Source organism: Zalophus californianus, chromosome 15, assembly GCF_009762305.2.
Source record: "Zalophus californianus isolate mZalCal1 chromosome 15, mZalCal1.pri.v2, whole genome shotgun sequence".
Lineage (NCBI taxonomy): Eukaryota > Metazoa > Chordata > Mammalia > Carnivora > Otariidae > Zalophus > Zalophus californianus.
Genome location: NC_045609.1, coordinates 31,730,425 through 31,750,365, shown reverse-complemented (window position 1 = coordinate 31,750,365; position 19,941 = coordinate 31,730,425). Strand labels below are relative to the sequence as shown.

The following is a 19,941-nucleotide window of genomic DNA, read 5'->3' as shown; positions in this document are numbered from 1 at the left end:
AGAACACAAGGCCTCTTTGGGCTGGAGGAGCTCATTCAGACTGTGGGCTCCTGCCAGCCTCCAGGGGCGGAAATGAACCTCTGCTGTGGGGCGGGGAGGCTGGGGGGTAAGGGCATTTTCTGGACAGATCAGAGGTATAAATATTTGGTTGGCTTAAAAGCAAAGGCTGACAATAGGTTTCAGGCAATCCATTGGGAACAGGGTTTGCATTCAGACCAACTGTGGCCAGACAAACGCTCCCACATTCAAACGCTTCTCTGAAAAGGGGCCTGTTCTACCGGCCCCTCAGCCGTGTTAGGGAAAGCAGAAGGAAAGGAGACTGCAGGGTGTCTGATAACCCTCTGACAAGTACTGTGTTGTGAAACAGCAACCCACTGCCCTCCCGAATTTTGAAAATGGATAAACCAGTGGCAATGCTGACTTAGGGCCGAGGGACACCAGAAGGTTCTGTTCCACCTTCAGATCCTGCTAACCGGGCAGCTGACACCGTGTTTTCTTAGTTGGCTTCCCAGTTTTCGGGGAAACAAGGACATGCAGAAATTGAGCATCCTGCCCTCGCAGTGGGACCCAGGCCCGAGGACTTGCCAGGACGTGTCCCAGCGGGCAACCACCAGACCAACTGCTTCAGCATTTAGGCTCTGAAGCCGTTGCCAATGGCTGCTGCACCTCCGGCCGGCACAGGGCTTACAACCTGAGTCACTGTCGACATTTACTCGGTCCTTGTCCACTGACTCGGGAGAGGCTGAGTGGGATCGTAGGGGAGCACTGGACGGGGAGTCAGGGGTCCTGACAGTTGCTCTGTGACCCTGGGTGAGTCTTTTCCCCTCCCTGAGCCTCAGCTTTCCTCGTCTGGAAAACTAAGAGGGGACCAAGAGGCCCTGAAAGCCTCCTCCGGACACAGCTGTCTGTACTCAGGCCAAAATCAGGGTCATCTGGGCAAATGACGCTGAGCTGAACTCATCGCTGGAGGTTTTCATAACACAAGGATTATTTGTGCTCATAGGAAACTCGGCTGCCAGAGCTGAGGCAGCCTGCAAAGATTACTGTTACTGTCGTCCAAGTCATTGTTGTTGTTTCCCAGGCTCTGAAGGCAGGGCAAGGCCTACCTGCTGAAAATGGAGTGCCAGGCCCGGCAGATGGCTTGGAAACATCCCACGGCACAAATGCCCTGGGTCCCCCCTCCAAAAGCCCCTGCCCCCGGGCCTCTGCCCCTCTGAGTATGGGAGACAGAGGGAAGGCAACTGCGGCCCCCACCACACTCAGCAGCCCAGAGACTGCCCTCCCTCCAGCCAGCCTGAGGATGCCGGGGAAGGAAAATAAAACCAGCCCCCACACCAGCCCTCACTGGCTCTGCTCAGAAGGAGCAGCAGTGAGGTGATGTCTGGCTTTTATTCCATATCATAAGTAAGTTATTAATCCTGGGCAGACAGCACGGCCCAGCCGTGGGGAGACTAGGGAGGTGAAACTCTGCAAGACCAGACCACCTTGAGGACCAGAAAACTACCCGGGACCCAGACCCTGCACGTCCGCTCAGACAGAGAGAGGCCCTGATGGGACAGGACCTTCTGGGAAGAAAGAAGAGCACCGGAACAAGGTGACCAGAGGTCTGGAAACATACCTGTGGATCCTGCCTCAGTTTCCATATTTATTCCAAGAGATCAATGATCATGATAAAGCTATTTATTGCTCACGCGGGCCTCCGCACCTCTGTGGCTGCCGTGCTGGATGGCAGCATGCTGGATTTCTAATGAATAAAACTATGGCAACATGCTGGATTTCTAATGAATAAAACTACAAGGTAGGACACCCACTCTACAGATGTGGAAGCTGAGGTTCAGAGGGGTCAAGTGACTTGCCCAGAGTCAGTGTGGGACAACGCCTGCAAAGCTGGCTGCAGTCCTCCTGGCCCTGTCCACACGCCTCTTTGCAGTGAGACTCTGCCGTCCCCTGCTCTCGGAAAATCTAGTCTGGCCTGGTGGCTCCCTTTGACCCACAGAATGCACCGAAGCAACGTCAGGCAACTTGCCAGACTAGGCCTGAAGAGGTCCTGCCGCTTCTGCCCGCACTCTCCTGGAGCGTCCCCTGACACAGCCGTGCCAGAGGCCTGTCCTGCCCCCTGGACACAGAGAGCGGGGCTGCCTGACCAGCGCTGACGCCGGATGTGGGAATGAGGCCCGCTCGGGCCTGCCAGGCCAGCCCACCCTGCAGCTGCGTGCAGCCACAGGGGAGCCCAGGAGCAACCAGCAGAGGAAGTGCCCGGCCAACCTACAGTGGTGAGGAAGAACATGTGGTCACAGTAAGCAGGTCCGTTTTAGGCCAGTTTGTCACACAGCCGTGGGTAACTGGTCCAGCCCTTCGGTTTCCCCACGTGGTATCTCACCCCAGCAACACCCGGGCTGCCCGCCTCCTGGGATGTGGCTGAGGTCCAGGCACCCGCATGCTAAGCACTGCCTCTGCCCCCGCGGCCCCCAGGCCCTCACGGCCCGCACCCAGGAAGGGCCACTTCCCAGCTGGAGACCCGCAGTCAGCCTGGTGAGGCGTTCTCTCTCCCTCCAAAGAGACAATTTCCTGTTTTCACTCCACAAACATCAATTCTAAAGAGCAGACCCAGGGCTTTCCCCAGAAGAGCAGGCATGGTAAAGCAGGTGGGACCTTCGGACGGGGCATGAGCTCTGGAAACAAAAGAGGAGGGGGCTGCAGAGAGCAGGCAGGCAGACAGGCCTCAGCTCACACACCCACTCAGGCCCCCGGGGCGCGGCTGCGAGGACCATACGCTGGGGACGCAGACTCGGGGGACAGCGTGCCACCGCGGACCGGCACGTCTGCCAGGGCCGAGGAGATGCAAACATAAGCTTTATGCCACCTTGGAAGCAAATCCTCCACCTTCCCTCACCGGGTCAGCTCACCCAGCAGCCACCGAAACCCCACCCCGAGGCAGGCCCTGTGCTAGGGTCCGAAGGACGCACAGGTGACTAAGCTCAGACCCCACCCTTTGCGAACCCAGTGGGACTGTTCTGATGAGAATGCAAACCGGGCGGGGAGCAGGGTGCAGCCTGAGAAAAACTAACAGGCCTGGTGGGGTCAAGACGGGGATGGACTCTGGCTGCCCAGCTGAAAGCCCAGGGACCTCTCTGGTGGGGGTGGGGGGGAGGTTGTCAAGCAGATTAATGAGATGCTCTTGACTTCCTCTTCTTTCCCACCACCCAGCCCCTCAGACCCAGCAGTTTCAACCCATAAGCTCACACCATTCCATAGCAACCGCTGAAGCAACGCAGGTACTGTGCTAATGAGCCCCTTGCACGCAGGACAAGTCTGTGAAGTGACCTCTACTCTGATCCCCACTTCACAGATGAGGAAACCGAGGCACCGAGAGGCCCAGTAATTGTCCAAGGCCACACAGCACGTAAAAGCCGAGGCTGGGGTATCAACCCAGGTGATCTGGTTGCAGATCCCCTCACAAACTGCCCTGCTGGCGATCCGAGGCCTCGAGCTAATTGTCCTACTGTGCTGGGCCCACACACCGTCATAACCAAATAGAACACTTAAAAATCGTCACTGCTAATTTCTCCTTCAAATACTCAAAGACCTTGCAAAGCCAGGCCGGCACCCCCTTTAAACAGGGCACAGTCCCACCTCCCCTACTCTACCGGGCCCTTTCCCTCCTCCTGTGACTCCCCGCTCCTGGAGGCACCTCAAGTCTCGGCCTCCTGTGCTGCACGAGCCCCAGCCTATGCTCCGCACTTAGACAAATGAAAAGATGTAAGCCAGTCCTCGGTTTCTGGGAACCAGGTGGCTGAGATGGGGGGATGTATCAAGCCGAGGGAAAGGGAAAGCACTGTGGGAGGTGTGAACAGCCTGAGCCAAGGTGGGGGGCTGCGGAGCAAGGTGCAAACGCATCAGCTCGGCTGGGGTGGGGGTCTGCAGAGCAGAAGCCACTCTCCAGGCTGGGGACGCAGCAGGAGCAAGGAGGTGAGGCCGGAACGCCTCTGTCCCTCCCAGGGTTGTCAGCACACCTGTGTGAGGGCAGGCGGCCCCCAGACCACGACGTACAGAGACAAGCCAGCTGGGTGGCCGGAGGAGGGTACGTCTGGAACTCTAGGTCTCACACTCCACATCCCCAGGGCAGAGGTGGACAGCAGGGCAGAGCCGGGGGCTTCCCACAGAGCCGCCGGGTCAGCCTACCCCCTCCCCCCACCCGCCAGCAAGGAGCAGTCCCCGTGGCAAGAACAGGTGCTGACGGGACCACCAGTGAGCCACAGGCTAATCTGTGGCACGGATATCAGCATCTTACACCAATAGGAATGTAACTCCAGCTTACAAACCTCCTATGGCTCCCTATGGCCAGAGGGGCAAGTCTAAGCTCCACAGGGAGGCAGAGATTTTCCAAACGACATTTTCACTGCTCCCCCTCTCCCACGGCGGGCTGGGATGATATACCCTCTCCTGAATCCTGGGAAGACACAGGATTTCCTTCCCTGCAGACTGCCTACAGTTTCTATCTCTTGGCTTTGAGAACTCTTATTGTGGCTTTAAAATGTGGCCCAAATGTCCTCTCCCTCGGAAGCCTTCCCTGTCCCTGAGCACCGCTCCTTCGCAATATTCACCTCCAGGCCACCCACCGAGGGCATTCTGCTTCCCTGCATCCCCACAAAACACTGAAGTTCAGTGCAGTCTGCCTTGTTCCACTCCGCCCACTGCGCACATCTGCCTTCCTTTCCAGCTGTGGGCTTCTGGAGAGGGAGACAGGGTTGAGTTTCATCCCTGCACCCGCAGGAGCTGGACAAGGGCCGGGCTCTGGGCAGGGGCCCACGAATTGTTAACAGAGGGCTCCCCTGAGCCTCTCGGTAGTCCTTTCCGGGAGGGCATGTGGGGTTATCTCAGATGGGTCATGATGCTCACACTTCCACGCGTTGAGCAAGTGCCAATCGGCTGATCGTACAGAGAAGATTGCCAAAGCAGGGGGGAAGGCGGGGCTTGGCCTGCCCGGGGACCAGAGATGGCCTCAGCCCCGCCCCAGAGAGCACCACTAATCTACATACTCTTGCAATACAACAGGCTCTAACCATATCTGCACTGTTTTTCCACTATTCGTAGTAATAATGATTGCTGTAGCAATTACTATAGAGAAATAATAAACATTACCATAAGAACCACTGAAATAAACTCCCTTTTTAAGACCCTGCCATATACCAGCGATTGCACTTTTTTTGTTATCTTATTTAATCCTCTGAACAATCCTACAGGTGGTTGCTCCTCCACGCCCCCTCCCCTTAAAGATGAGGAATCTAAGCACAGAGGGATTTAGAAACTCACTCAAGGTCACGCAGCTAGTCTGGACCCGAGCAAAGAGACCCCACACTTTCCACCACCCTAGACTGTCTCCTCATCATTCCTAACAAACACCTCTCTCAGGCCTTTCTGCTGGCCAGCCACATTTTATAAGAGCTTTATCGAAATGTAACTCATATACCATACAATTCATCCATTTAAAGGGTAGAGTTTAATGGTATTTTAGTAGACGCACAGAGCTGTACAATCACCACCACCATCCATTTAAAACATGTCATCATCACCCCATAACGACACCCCGGCCCTCGTCACCATCCATCCCCCCCGCCCCTTCTCCCCACTGTGATCCCATTCTACAGACAAAGGACTGAGGTCCAGAGAGCTGCTGGGATTGGTACATCAGGCAGCGGATAAGAAGCAGGGCTGGGGGCGCCTGGGTGGCTCAGTTGGTTAAGCGACTGCCTTCGGCTCAGGTCATGATCCTGGAGTCCCGGGATCGAGTCCCACATCGGGCTCCCTGCTCAGCAGGGAGTCTGCTCCTCCCTCTGACCCTCTTCCCTCTCGTGCTCTCTATCTCTCATTCTCTCTCTCTCAAATAAATAAATAAAATCTTTAAAAAAAAAAAAAAAAGAAGTAGGGCTGGGACTCAGCCCCCCTGCCCCTCCTCCCACGGCCTGCCAGGGGTCTACTCTGTAACCCGTTAAATATGCATGTTCTGCAGAGGGTGGAAAACAGAACCAGATGGTGACAAAGCTTACACGTGCCTTGCTTCCACACCAGGCCTGTGACTCACAGCATCGCCGAAGGCAAAGGGGGGGGACACACAGCACAGCCAAGTCCCCATTGCCCCCATGCCCGGGCAGGGAGGCCCAGGACCCAGAGAGGCAGAGATGGCAGTCGGGGGGGGGGGGGGGGGGCGGGGAGGAGCCTTTTAATCTGGGTTCTAGATGGTATGTGGGGTCCCCACTCTGCTGATCCCATTCCTGTACCCCACAATCCCTCCTGGGCCCACAAAGAACTGGCCCCGACCCCAGGTCTCCATGTTCCTCTCAGGAATCCAGAGCCATAATCACTAACAGGGGGTCTGTTCTGCACTTGGCCCCCCGCTGGAGGGGTCCTGAGGTGACCCAGGCCTTCCCTGCCTACCGGCCCTGAGAGGCTGGGGGTCACAGGAGTGTCGGGACAACTACTACACTGATTGGCCGGGCTCCCCGAGGAAGGCCCTGGACAGTGGTCCATCAGGCTGCTGCCGCTGCCTGGGTACATTCCCAGTTGGGGACCCTAGGGTCTGACAGCTGCCCCCAGCCCCAGAGGAAACACTCTGCAGGTAGAACGTGGCCTCCCCACAGCCCTTCTTCCCTTCCCCCAAACATTCTCAAGCCTGCCCTGGGTCAGTCATTCTCTCTGCCTGGCCAGAGGCCCAGCACTTTCTCTCATGTTTACGATGTTTGACCAGGCTTGAGCCAATGCCACCTCCTCCGGGGAGCCTTCCTATATGCCCTAACCCAAAATTGGTCCTTCTGCTGCTGCCTCACACAAGATTGTCATTTGTCTGCCTTTATGTCTGGGTCCCCATTACCCTACAGACTCATCCAGGCCAGAGGTCCTGGCTTCCTCCTTCCTAGGTCCTTTCTGAGCCCCCTCCCCACCGCTGTGCCACACCAGGCCCTCCAGAAGAGCAGGTGGGAAGTGAGGGGAAGTCCCCGTTCCTGACCCTTAGCAGGAGTTAAGCACAGCGCACGGAACCCTCGCAGGGTCCGTCCCAGGGCCCCATGGCTGAGTGACTCCGTGGGACGACAGCAGACGGGAAGGCAGTGATGCCTGCTACCCCCCCACCGCAGGGTCCAGTTGGAAATGAGGGTCAGGCCACCAGTTTAGACATGGCGCTTCACCCCAGAGCAGCTAAGATCCAAGTGGTTGCATTCTGTCCACACAAAGGAGTCTCTGTTCAAGACCTTCTCACACTTGGGAGGTTTGCTTGGTCACGAGGGCTCAGCTCAGGGCTGGTGTCTTTCCCCCTGTCCCTGCAGTGCAGCCCCGTCCCACACAGAGCAGATCCTAGGACCGGTCAGGGAGGGAGGCGTTGACTATCGATTTAGAGGTCTGGTTTCAAAGCCCTTCGGCGAGGCCTGCCCCGCGTCACAAAGCATGAATGCCAGCGTTGGCAGGGGCTCTGAGCCCTTCCATTCCAGCCTCGGAGATCTACCCAAGAGGCAAGTGGAGCCCAGAGAAGGAAGGTGGGCTGCTCAGGGTTACACAGCCCTGTACCTCCATCTCCCAGATACTAGGCTGCCCCATCCCCACTCTGGGCCCCCTCTCCTATGCTGCCCTTCCCTCAAGGTCAGGCCAAGGCCCACCTTCCCAGTGTGTCTCCTGGGATCCCCTCCCCAGTTCCATCTAGCACTGTGATGCGCTCTCACTAGCCCTTTCCTCTGCCCAGAATGCCCTCCCCGCCCTCTGGCCCCAGCAAACTTCTACTCATCCTTCAAAGCCCCGTTCGTATGTCACCTTCTCTGGCACCAAAGACAACAACCACTCCCAACGACTGAGTACCATCCCCACCGGGCCACGGAAAACCAACAAGTGAATGCTGAAACCACCAGAGGGGTTTCTCCTGCTTGGCACCCAAGCTCCTTGAGGGCAGGGACGGAACTCTTTGCAAAGCAGGGTAAGGACAACATCTGCATACACACCACATGTGACTGAAGGGTTTTACCAACTATTCGGTCCTGTGCGAACAGAAGCTGTCTGCATTAGCTTCAGCTCTCCCCGCCGCGGCTCCGTTGCCTCATCTACACGATGAGCGAAGTTAACGAACGTGTGCGACCCAGGGCGGGCTGGGCCTGGGTGGCCGGAAGGACTCCCTGCTGCTACTATTCTACATGTCCCTTTCATTTTCTTACATCTCCCTGAGGACTTGCCCGTCGCCAGTGGTCAATACATAGTTTTTTTTGGGAAGGAATGACTTCGGGACATGAGATGCCAAGGAAGACGGGCTTAAGATCCAAAGACCACATACAGATATAGAGCTAAATCTTATCAGAGATGCTGCACTGGGGCCTTTGAGTCCAAAGGTGGCTCAGCTGGGTCCCTGCGAAGAGCCCCTTGCTCTCGGGGGACACAGGGCAGCTTTCTGGAACGGGCTGGAAATGTTGAAACCTCTGGCCTGGGGAGGCCTCTGCACTGGACTGTGGCCAGGGACTGGCTCGGGAGAGAGCCAAAGGCAAAAGCGGTGGCCTGGTGGCAAGCAAAGACCGTGGACAGTTACTTAGCGATGGTATTGATCATCCACTGACACCTGTGTCAGGGCCTCAGGGTACTTTCACGGAGGTAGCCAAAGAAGTGGGAGACACAGCCCAGTCCTGGAATGGCAGGCAGCCTCTGCGGCTGAGGGCTGTAGGAGTTCACCATGCAATTCAGTCAAGCCACCGGTCTGCTGCAGCACTTTCCATTTCTCCCTCTGCACCGACACTGCGTCCCCAGGCGACTCCAAGCATCCCTTGGGATTTCCAAGCCAAACTGTGGCCACAGCACAGCCCCAGCCATCAGGCTTCTGCTGCACACACCTGCTGGTCCAGGGGGGGGGGCAGCTAAGGCTCACCCGGGCGTCAGGACAAGGCCTCAGCCTTCTGCAGCCGTCCTCACAACCCGGGCTTCTCAAAGTCGGCCTCACAGAACCTTTGCGTGCCAGGTAATTCCAGCACATGCTCCGCCTTGAAAACCAACCACTGCCTAGACCGTGCCTCTCAAGGGGGGCGCCACCACCTCCAATGTGGACAAAAACTCGTTCTTTGGAAGGCAAAAAATGTATTCTTTTCACATATATATATATATGTACACATATATATATATATCAAGCACAGACACACATGCAATTTATAAACAGATGTGCAGTATACCTGTGGTATTAAAATTTCAAGGAGGAGGGCAGTTAGAGAAAAAAAATGGCTAGCAAGACTCTTTGGCGGGGGGGGTGATAATGAAAAAAGATCAAGAAGCACCGGCCCCGACAAAGGTCATGTGACATTCAGCAGGAAGACACCTCACAAGGATGGAAAGACAGTGAGGAATGCTCCCAGCCCTGCTAGGGAAGAAAGACCCCCTTTCCCATCCCCCCAGATCTGACTCATCCCTCACTTCAAATGAAAGGGCAGAGCAAGGGAGTCCTTTCCTGGGACACATCAGCTCCTACGTGACAACGCAGAGGTCACAGAAGGAATGCCTACCAGGTCCCTGGGCCTGCCACACAGGCTCACGAAGACCTGACCCACGGGGGATAGAGTTGAACCCCAGCACGAGTCAAGCCTCAGACAGGGGCCACCCGTGGCTTTCTGGTTCACCACAGGGAGCCAACGAGCAGGGCGTTCCAAGCTTGGAGGGAGGGAACAGGTCCTGAGAAAGTGAGCTCCCAGAGCAGGGCACTGGGAAAGAGCGGGCTGACTTTAGGACCAAACACAGCGGGGGATTAGGAAGGACATAACAGTAACAATCCTAACAGCTGCTTCCACCACCAGAGCCTTGACCCCATGCCAGGCAGGTGCCAACCATTGACCATGCTACCCGGTAAGGTAGGTCCCATCATCATCACTACCACGTCAGCTCTGTGAGGGCAAAGGACCATGTGCGCCCCTGGCCCTCCCATAATCTCTGGAGCCCGAACAGTGTGGGGCACAGGGGATGAGCACAGTAAATATGTGCATTATGAATAAATCCTCACTTCACACATAAGGGAAAGCAGCACAGAGAAGGTGAGTCACTTCTCTGAGCTTCAAAGCCAGTGAGTGGCACAGCCAGGATTCAATCCCAGCAGAGCCCGCCTTCCTTACCCCCACACGTGTCTGGGCTAGGCAAGCTGGAGTCCCAGTGTGTCCACGGATGGTGAGGGAGCGAACAAGGCACCATCCCCACCAGGCCCTGCACACCCGCTAGAGTGGGAACCTGGTGGCCAGTGGGGCGTGCAGAGCTCTCTGGAGGCAGGGAACCCGTGACTTGGCCCAAACCATACACTGGGCCCACAGGAGTCCCAAACACGGGGGAGCCAAGGAGAAAACGATGTCAGACTGGCCCAGGAGCTGGGCGGGGGCGGCGGGGGGGGGGGGGGGGGCAAAAATCGGCTTGATGAAAGGCTTGTCCCTTACCAATCCGTCGCAGTTGCTGATGGCGACAGCTGCCCCTGGCATGCCCGTGACGTCCCCGGTGTAGACACACTCCCGCTGCAGGGGCTGTCGGAACAGCTCCCGAAAATCCTCCTGCCACTCCACCGAGGCTCCAGGCACCACCAGCCGTCGGTTGGGCCGCAGGCGCAAATGTAGTTCCTCCCCAAAAACTGTGACATTGAAGTAGAGGGAGGGGCGCCCCACCCGGCCAGGCTGCAGGGTGGCTCCTTCTGGGCGCAGGAGGCTGCGGGCCACCCGGAGGTGACCCGAGTGTGACTGTGGTGCGGGCGCCCCCTCCGCTCCTGCACTCCCTGCAGAGGCTGCTGCCGGCCCAGAGAGCACGTGGGAGAGGAAGCGTCCCCGAAAATCCGTGCTGCATGGCACTGTCACACCATAGTCACGGAGCTTTCCAGAGAGACGCAGTTCTGCTGGAATAAACAAGGGGTTACATCAACATAGTCTGTGCAAAGGTAAGGGGAGACCGGCAATCCCACAGGGGCAGGGAGGGGCTCTGCAACCCTGAGCGTCGCCTTGGAGGGACCCCTTAGCCCAAGTTCATCCAGGGCTTCCTGAGCCTCAGGATCTCTGCCCTTGGATGAACGGCGTTCAAGAACTCTATGGACATAACTTGCTCCCTGTAGTCCCTGAGGCCCTGTTAAACTTAACAGAAGAAAACAATGATGCCAGAGTCCTCTCTGCCACTCTAGCAACGAGTCTTCCAACTTTGGGCGCTGCCGAGGAATAGGCTGAGATTCCCCGAAAGCCCCCAGAGCAAAGAGAGGGATGGCTGAAGTCACCAGCCTGGGGTAAGACCCTCCTTCTTGCCAAGCTCTCGGAACACGGCCGGCAAAACAAACACACCTAGAAACCCAGGGGATCCGGGGCACTGTCAAGGAGAAAGGAGGAGCCGGATGGGGGAGGGAGGGAATACAGGTTCTATATTTTTCCAAGTTTAGAAAGAAAACCTTTTAAAGTAAACAGAGGCTGCAGCGATTTCTACATGGCCCAGCACCAAGCCCGGTAAATATAGATCTTCAAAAATAAAAGGAGACGCACGGGGTGACCTGCCCACCCGGACTGAATCAAGTGTGAGGTCATGGCCCCATGCTCCAGGCTGCATGCCAGCAGCCAGGTCCTCGCACAGCTCTCCCCGAGCCCAGCCAGGCCCAGCAGGAATGACAGCTCGCTGGCTTCCAGGCTTGGTGATTCAGGGACTGGAGTTTGGAGGGATTTTCATTTCCGCATGGCTCTATCTCTTGCCTCCCTGGGCCCCTTCACGCTACCGATGAAGCCTAGAAAATGAGGTCTCCTGAAAACCCCCCATGCCCAAGGCAGTTCCAGTGGGGGAGTACTGACCCTCCTCTGGTTTTACCCATTAAGACCCCCAAGATTTCTGCTAGAGAGAGCCCGCTTCAGTACATGAACAGAGCTCACAGACAAGCAGGCAGTCTGCCTGGAAATGACCAGAGCGCCCTCCCCATGCTCAGAGCCACAGCAGGTGAGGGTGCGGGGTGCCTGGTCTGTGTGTGAGAGGGACGGTGTCTGCACAGAGCCCGAGAATGCCGGAGGAGAGGGCTGGGCGTGTGTTTCCAGCCGGAGTGTAAGTGCCAGGTGCTCCCTGGGGTGTGGGGCAACCACCTGCCAGCCTGATTCTGTGAGGATGAGACAGACACATGCACACAAGTTGGAGACGGAGAAGTTACTAAAAGTGAAAGGCACACAGGACAGAGACAGACCAATAATGTGTGTGTGCGTGTGCGTAAGAGAGCGAGAGGGAGAATGAAAACGAGAGAGCGCGAAATACAGAGACAAAGACCAATATACAGCCCCCTAAGAAGAGACTCCATATTCCCAAAACTCCCCAAACGTCTTCCAGGGTCTCTCCACCTCTTGTGCCAGAAAGGAGTAGCAATCGCGGGTCAGCGCTGTGGACACAGGGGAAGAAAGAAGTTCAAGCCCAGGGCGCGCACCGCCTCCCACTCGCTCCAATGCCGCCCGGCTCCTCGGGCCCCCTGGGGCCAGCCAGACTCTCAGGCCCCCGGGACCCCTCGCGCCCCCGCGCGCCCGGCCTGCACGCACCTGGGGTCCGGCTGCCCGCGGCGGCGCAGAGCGCACAGTGCAGGGGCAGCAGGCAGGACAGCAGCGCGCGGAGCCGAGCCATGTGGCCGCGCGCGGACGCGGGCCGGAGGGCGCCCGAGCCCCCAGCTCCGGGCTGCCGGCGAGGTTGGAGCGCGCCCAGGACTGCCGAGCGCGGGCCGGCCGGCCTCCGCCTGCTCCGCCGCCGCCGCCGGCCCGCCAGCTCCCGGCCCCCCGCCCGCGCCACCGCCTGGACCGCTGGCTCCGCGCGCCCGAGGCTGCCGGCGGGAGAGCGGAGCGGCCGACGCGCCAGCGCCCCCGGTGCCAACTGCCGCGAGCCGGTCGGTCCGCCCGCGCTGTGACGCTCCGGGACGCGGCGGGAGCCGGCCAAGGGGGCGGCGGGGCGGGCCGGGCCTTGGTGGGGGGGGGGGGGGGTGCACGCTGGCGGGGCGGGGCCGGGCGCGGGTCGGACGGTGGGCGCCGCGCGGCCGGGGCGGAGCGCGGGGCCGGGGAGCGCAGCGGCTCAGCCGGATCGGAAGTGCCACGCGGAGCCAGCGGCCCGGGCTCCCCCAGAGTGACGGTCCGTAGCCGTAGCTGCTTTCCTTGTGCCCTCGGTTCCCCTTACTTGGCCGCAGGGCCCCCCTCTCCAGAGCCACTGGGCCGAAGGGATGTCCAAGGGATGTCCAACTCCGTTTGGGTGGGGAGACGGTGAGCACCTCTCCTCCCCGAGAGAGTGTGTCTCCTTCTTTCTCTCCTAATGGTCTTGACGCCCTCCACTAACCTTTGGCCCCTTGGATCTACCCATTTCGCAGACTACAGTTCTCTCTGCCCCCAATTGCAGTGAGCGGCCCATGTCCTAGTCAAGTGCGGGACTGAGCAAAGTGAGGAGAGTGTCCTGGCTTTATGCCCAGAGGGCCCTGACTGACATCCCAGCACTGCGCCTCCTAACTAGAGCCCATAGTAGGTGTTCAATAAATAAAATATCCTCCACCTCTGGCACCAGTAACCCCTCCACAGCCCAAGGTGGGAAAAACCCAAGAGTCAGAGATGAGAGTGGATTGCTGGTTTTGCAGTGTTGCTGAGACCAGTTCAGTAGTCAGGGCAAATAGCCCAGCTCCTGCTTGACTGTATAAATGTGTTCTTAACAATTTGCAAATGAACTGTATTTCAAGCAAGCCAGAGGTGGGAACTGGAGAAAGGAGTTTTTTGTGTGTGCTTTTTTTTTTTTTTTAAGGAACTGTGGAATAAAGAATCTTTGTATAAAGTGTATAAAGACCCCTAATCTTTCTGCTTTTGAGGCCAGACATTTTGTTGTGGGGCCTTCTTAAAAGGAGACCAACTTGTGGGTGGAAATTCCCTAACCAGACTTCTCTTGGGAATCTCTGGATCCCCTGAGAGAGGCCTTGGCTTCCTGCACTCTTCCCCTACCCCCACCCATGACATGAGGCCTCCCCGTCTGCACCCTTGCTGGGCTCTGAATATGTTCCTGCCCTGTGGGTAGAGAGCTGGATTCCTCATCCCCATGGCCCCAGGCCCTGGCCCAGGACCTCCTGAGAGGCAGTACTTCTGGAGTGAGGAGGCTTTTGGAGGGGCAGTGCATTTATGAAAGCAGTTTCAGAGAGCTGAAGCCGTGTCCCAGGTCACACAGCTCATTTGCAGCAGAGCTGGAATCTGAATCCAGAGTCTAGTGCTGAGCCGGAAAAAGAGAAAAGATTAGGGATCAGTAGACTACTCTAGGCTGAACTTTGCCAAGTACAATCTGTATGACCAAGGGCAAGTCATCTTTCTTTTTGGGCTGCAGGTCCTCATCTGTCAAAAGGGGAAACCATGAGGCTCACAGGACTCACAGACAAACTCTGAGGTCCTGTGGAAACACAGAGCATATTCTATTCCAAGCAACACCAAGACCATCCAGTTATTTGAAAATGGAACCACCAAACTGATCTATATTAAGTTCAGGAAAAATAGAGTTCCTTTTTCTCCTCTTTCTGGTCCTTTAAGATCTGTGAAGTCAAGAGCCAGACTGTGGTTTTGTGTGTGAGGGCAGATGGAGCAAGAATGTGAGGGATGTGTATGTGTGTGTGTGAGAGCTTGTGTCGGTGGGAACTTGGAGGCGAGGCTCTGAGATAACCGGGCTGGAACTGTCTCCATCTGGCCCTCCACAAATCCACTAAATGAGCTCAGGATAAAATGACCTCCCTTCTTGGGATCTCAGTTTTCCCACTGCAGAGTGGGGGCCCTGTGAAGACAGAAACGAAAAGTCACGGCATGTGATCGCTGGTTTTCTCCCTTGCCATCCCAAAAGCTTGCCTAGCCCCCTCCCTGAGCCCCACCCCATTCTTCCTGCCTTAAACTTGGGAAGTCAAGAGGGACTGATTGCCGCTGGGACCCCAGCAGCCTGACTCATGAGCAATGGGCTGGGGCCTTCCCCAGAGCCAGTCCTGGCAAGCAGAGAGCAAAACTTCAACCCGATTCTTACCCCCACCCCCTTCCCTGGGGCTACAACGGTTGCTTTTGTTGGCAGGTATTGTTATGTCCAAGCTCTTTTCTACTGAGGAAGTCTTTGTTAGGAAGAGGGGACAGGGGAGCATAACTCAGAGCCTGGGCAGAAGGTAGAGGAAATGGCGGGGGGCAGGCCCCTCTTCTGGAGGTGAACAGGGCCAAAGTAAAAAAATCTACAGGCATCAGCTGGAGACTCTCCTAGGAAGGCAAGTTCTGGGTTCCCCGTCTCTCACCTTGGGACATTCGCACAGTGGAGTATGGCTTGGGTGTTTCTCTTGCCGACGGCCCTCCAACATTTATCCCACGCTCCTTCTGTCCGAGGCCCTGGCAGAGGAGGGAAGATGCAAACAGTCGGCACTGCGCAGTCAACAGCCAATTGGAAGACACAACAGGTGCATGAGAGAGCCTGAAAACCGGGAAAGAGAAGCAAGTCTGATAAAGGAGCAGAGTCACCAGTGAGTGCTATGGGGATTCCAAAAGGAAAGGGGCTCATGACGGGTTCCGTGGAAGACCTGGGTCCAAGCCAAAGCCCACAGGCTTCAGAGTACACCGTGGTGCCCCCATGAGATTCTCCCGTCCTCATCCCCTGAGAGGTCATGTGAGTCAGTGTCTTCCTTTTTTCGTTTTAAAAACCTTTCTGTTGTGAAAACTAGAACGCGCACAGAAGAGTATTATCTGCTCGTTTTCTACACAGGGTAAACTGAGGCCCAGAAAGCAGAGGTGACTTCTCCGAGGCCACACAGTGGACTTGTTCAGGGGCAGGATGACACCCCAAGACTCCTGGCTCCTGGTCAGGTGATCCTAGGGCTTCACCCTTTTGGTCCCTCCCACCCAGGACTTCGTCCCTTTGGCTACTCATCATTGGTTCTAACCTCACTGCTAAGGGAAGAAGAAAGGTTTGGAGTTCTTCCTCCTGGTATCTGAGAACCACAGTCCAACTAAGAAGTTCCAGGTCAGTAGTTCCCCAATCAGGGTCCCGCAGGCCAGCAGAATCAGCATCATTTAGGTGTTTGTTATCAGTTTGAATTCTCAGGCCCCACCCCAGACCTGTTCAACCAGAATCTCCAGGGGTGGGGCCCAGCAACCCGTGCTTTATCCAGCCTTCCCGGGGATTCTAGTGCATGCTCAAATATAAGAATCACTGTTCTAAGCAAAGCCTTGCAAATGAGGGCCAAATTAGGACGAGAACAAACTCAGAGGATCTGTGACCTGCTCCTCATTAAAGGCTGCCACCCTCACCGCCTATCCTCAGTCTCTAAAGCCTGGCCTCAAGCTGTATCTGAAGTCTGGGTCTGGACAGAGATCCAGATGCATCCAGAGCAACCAGAGACCATGCCTTGTGGTCCTTCTCCACATCAGCCTCCTCCGCCCCCCTCCCCTCCCTTCTCCTCCCCTCCCCTCTCCTCCGCTTACCCCCCACATTCCCTTTGCACATTTCTTGGCAAGTGTTTAGTGACTGTATCTAGGAGACCCGGATGGGTTAAGTTAACCACAGTGATTTGTCATACATTACGGAACAGCTGACACCCCCGAGACCGGCTGAACCATGAGATCAGTTAGAAACAATGCTGTTTGTGCCCTGTGTGTAGACACTGTATGGTTGTGGTTACTGCATGTTGAGGGGTTCAGGGAGAGGAGGTCTCCTTGTCCTTGTAAGGAGGGATGCCAGAAAGGCCAGCTGTCCTTCAGGAAATCTGTTTCTACCATTTCCTTTCCGGAAACTGTAGGTTTATAATTGCAAACCGAAGTCCAGTGCAGCCCTTGGCATTGACCCCTTGGGGCTCAAGAGAAGCAGGCAGAAAGCAGAGACCCTCTCCTATTTCCCGGAGCCCCTAGGTTGTGATAGAAGGTCTCAGAAATATTTGGCAAGGACTCATTGCACACACGCCTTTCTTTGAATCCTGGTGTCCTCTTTGATGTCATGGTGGCATCCTGCAGCAAAGATGGGCCAGGCCTCCATTCTGGTCCTTTCTCTAGATCAGTTGGGTTACATGTAACCAAATAAATAAATATGGCTTAACGTATTACTCCACATAATATGGAATACTGAAACATGCCTGTGCCTGCCTGGTTAATTTGGCAGCCCAACAGAATTATCCAGCACCGCATTTCCTTCCTCTTTCTACTCTGCCATGTTTGTGGTTAGTCTTATCCTCAGGCTTGTCCCATCTTAGTCACAAAATGGCTGCATTAGCGCCGGCCTAATGCATATGTTCACCAAATGCAATGGTGACCAGAGGCAATGGAAAAGGGAGTTCTTTCTTGTGCCCTCATTTTAAAAATTTTATTATGCAAATTTTCAAACACACACAAAAGAAGACAGAGTAGTATGAAGCCACCACCCACCCACCCCCCAACGCCCACTACATTTACCCACAACCCAGCTTCGATCATTGTTAGCCCAAGATGGGTCTTGTTTCACTGTTACCCCTTCCCTCCATACATCCTGGGTTACTGTAAAGCAAATCTCAGGCATCATCTCCCATTTCGTATCAGTAGCTAATAGATAAAAGACTCTCTCCTTTTATCCTTTCTCCTCTCTCTCTCCAAAACAACATTAACAACAAAAAGACATTTCTTTGTCACATCCAACAAAATTATCACAATTTCTTAAAATCATCTTATATCCGCTCATCGTTTACATTTCTCGGTCACAGAAATCTTTGTTTTCTTTAGTTTTGTTTTGAAGACTTGGTTTGTTCAAATCGGTGTCCAAACAAAGTCCACACAATGTATTTGGCTGATGTGTCTCAGAAGACTCCTTTAATCTAAACCATGGGTGGGCAGACACATGGGGCCAAACCCAGCCCACAGCCTGTTTGTGTACACACACCCCACCACCTTCACTTGTTTATGCTTTCTCAGCTTCATTTCATGCTGCAAGGCAGAGTGGAGTTGTTTTCTACAGAGCCAGGATGAGCCGCCAAGACTAAAATATTTATTACTTGGCCTTTACAGAAAAGGTTTGATGACCCCTCATCTAAACAATTTCCCCCGTCTTTTTTCTTCCTCTCCATTTTTTGGGTTGAAGAAAGGAGGACATTTCTCCCACAGAATTCCGCATTTTCTGGTGTCCCGTTTGAAGGGCCAGGTAGAAGCTTCCAGAGGCCGACCTACAGCAGTGTGCCCAGCTGAGGCCCTCCTCGGAAGCACGTGGCTGCTCAGGACCTGAATGAAATCGGATTTCTATCGGGAAGCAGGGAGGGGAGTGAATAGTTGATGATCCCAACCTTCCAAAATGGACCAACTCGGCAAAATGCTGGGAGGGGGTTGTGTCTCCCTCTGCTGGCTGTAACCAGTCGGGGTGCCCCTGTGCCCCCAGGACACAGATTCTCCTTGCTCCATCTTCCAACTTGCGATCAGCATCTAAGAAACCCTTGGCACGCCCCCTTTCCCAGGTTTGTGCCCTACACCAGAGATCCAGAGGGGACTATGGCACGCCCCTCTGAGCTCATCATCCACTGAGGGTGTTCCCGGGAGATGCCGGGAGGGCATGGAGAAAGGAGGCCAAACCCGCATTTGCACAGCCAGAGGAGGTGCCCAAGGGCTGGTGGGGAAGATGGGGCAGGATCCTACCTCTCAGGAGCTGAAAAGCCCTGTGAAAGGGTCTGGCCCATCCAGAAGGCTCTCAGCGGCCCCTGGAAGCTTCTTTGAGGGGCCAGGAGCAGCGTTAGGCTTGAGAAAGTTAGTGAGATGGAAAACCTGCTATCAGATTCCTCACTCACACAGAGGCATGAGTCAACCGTGGTTGTATACTGGGGTGATTAGACCCCAGGGGCTGAAAGCATTAGGATACAGTATGAGGGGTGCTTCTAATAGTATTTTGTCTTTTCCAAAATATGTCAAATATGTACATTTTAATACATTTATCTTTATATTTCATATTATATAATCTATATTTTAATGTACAATTTATGAACAATCTGAGGGTTGCTGGAGCGGAGGTGGGTGGCGGGATGGGGTAACTGGGGCATTAAAGAGGACACGGGTCGTACTGAGCACTGGGTACTATATACAACTGATGAATCACTGAACTCTATCTCTGAAACTAATAATACACTATATATTAATTAATTGAATTTAAATTAAAAAAATTTTTAAATAACATACAATTTATACATTATATATTATATACTATAAAATTTGTAATTATATCACAATGTCTAAAATGCCTAATTTATTATATATTTAATATAAAAGTTTATTTGTATATTATTATATAGTTATTAAATTATATGTCAATATAAAGATATCTATCTGAATATCTATCTGACGTATTTCAGAAAGACAGAATACCCTTGTATGTCTGTATTTTCAGCGTCATGCAGTGCATCGCAGGGTAGCATTCTAATGATGAAACTGAGCCTCTGGAATGACACCACGGAGGTAGCACCTTTTCTCTCTTCACCCAAAGCCACCTTTGCTCCAATAGGTGGCTCTGCGCTATGGCCCCTCTTGGAGCTGGTTTTTAAATCTGGAAAATGAGAACAGAAATCCCTATCTCACATCAGGGATGGACACACACAATACCAGCCATATATCTGGAAGTGCGTTAAGAGCCGGGGCAGAGGAGGCAAAATACTATTGGCATTTTGCTTCCTTCTTAGCTCTTAAAACTGAACGCCCTGAGTCCTGAAAGGCCTCACTGTCTGCCACTCAAAGAGCAGACGGGTTGGAGGTGAGGCTACATTTGCTCATTTCCAGGATGACCTGCCCTCTTTCAAACGGGGACGAGGTGGAGGAGACACACAGGCACCCACACTTTGCCTGTGGAATTCCTGCCTTCCCTCGGCACAGAGCTTTCACAAGCCCTGGCTTCAAAATCGTCATGAGTTGACAGTTGTCCTCTGTGTCCTCCAAAAGAGGGAGAGGTCTTTATTGAGCGCCGACTGTGTACTGGGCGCTCTGGAAAGCAGCG

General features: G+C 54.9%; 2 protein-coding genes across 3 annotated transcripts in view; both read right to left on the bottom strand.

The window, feature by feature from the left end:
* Positions 1–12,661, bottom strand: part of ADAMTS14 (ADAM metallopeptidase with thrombospondin type 1 motif 14) — a 73,760-nt gene extending 61,099 nt beyond the window's left edge. For both annotated transcript variants that reach the window (XM_027596864.2, XM_027596865.2), the window contains exons 1-2: positions 12,525–12,661; positions 10,428–10,870 (exon numbers count right to left, since the gene is read on the bottom strand). In XM_027596864.2, the coding sequence (XP_027452665.1) occupies positions 10,428–10,870; positions 12,525–12,606 (525 nt within the window). In that variant the 5' untranslated portion in view covers positions 12,607–12,661. The remainder of the gene's footprint in view (positions 1–10,427; positions 10,871–12,524) is intronic.
* Positions 12,662–13,134: 473 nt separating this feature from the next.
* The window catches only part of PALD1 (phosphatase domain containing paladin 1), a 103,710-nt gene continuing 96,903 nt past the window's right edge, over positions 13,135–19,941 (bottom strand). Inside the window, exons 22-23 of the mRNA XM_027592567.2 lie at positions 15,257–15,429; positions 13,135–14,760 (exon numbers count right to left, since the gene is read on the bottom strand). Of these exons, the coding sequence (XP_027448368.1) occupies positions 14,733–14,760; positions 15,257–15,429 (201 nt within the window). The 3' untranslated portion in view covers positions 13,135–14,732. The remainder of the gene's footprint in view (positions 14,761–15,256; positions 15,430–19,941) is intronic.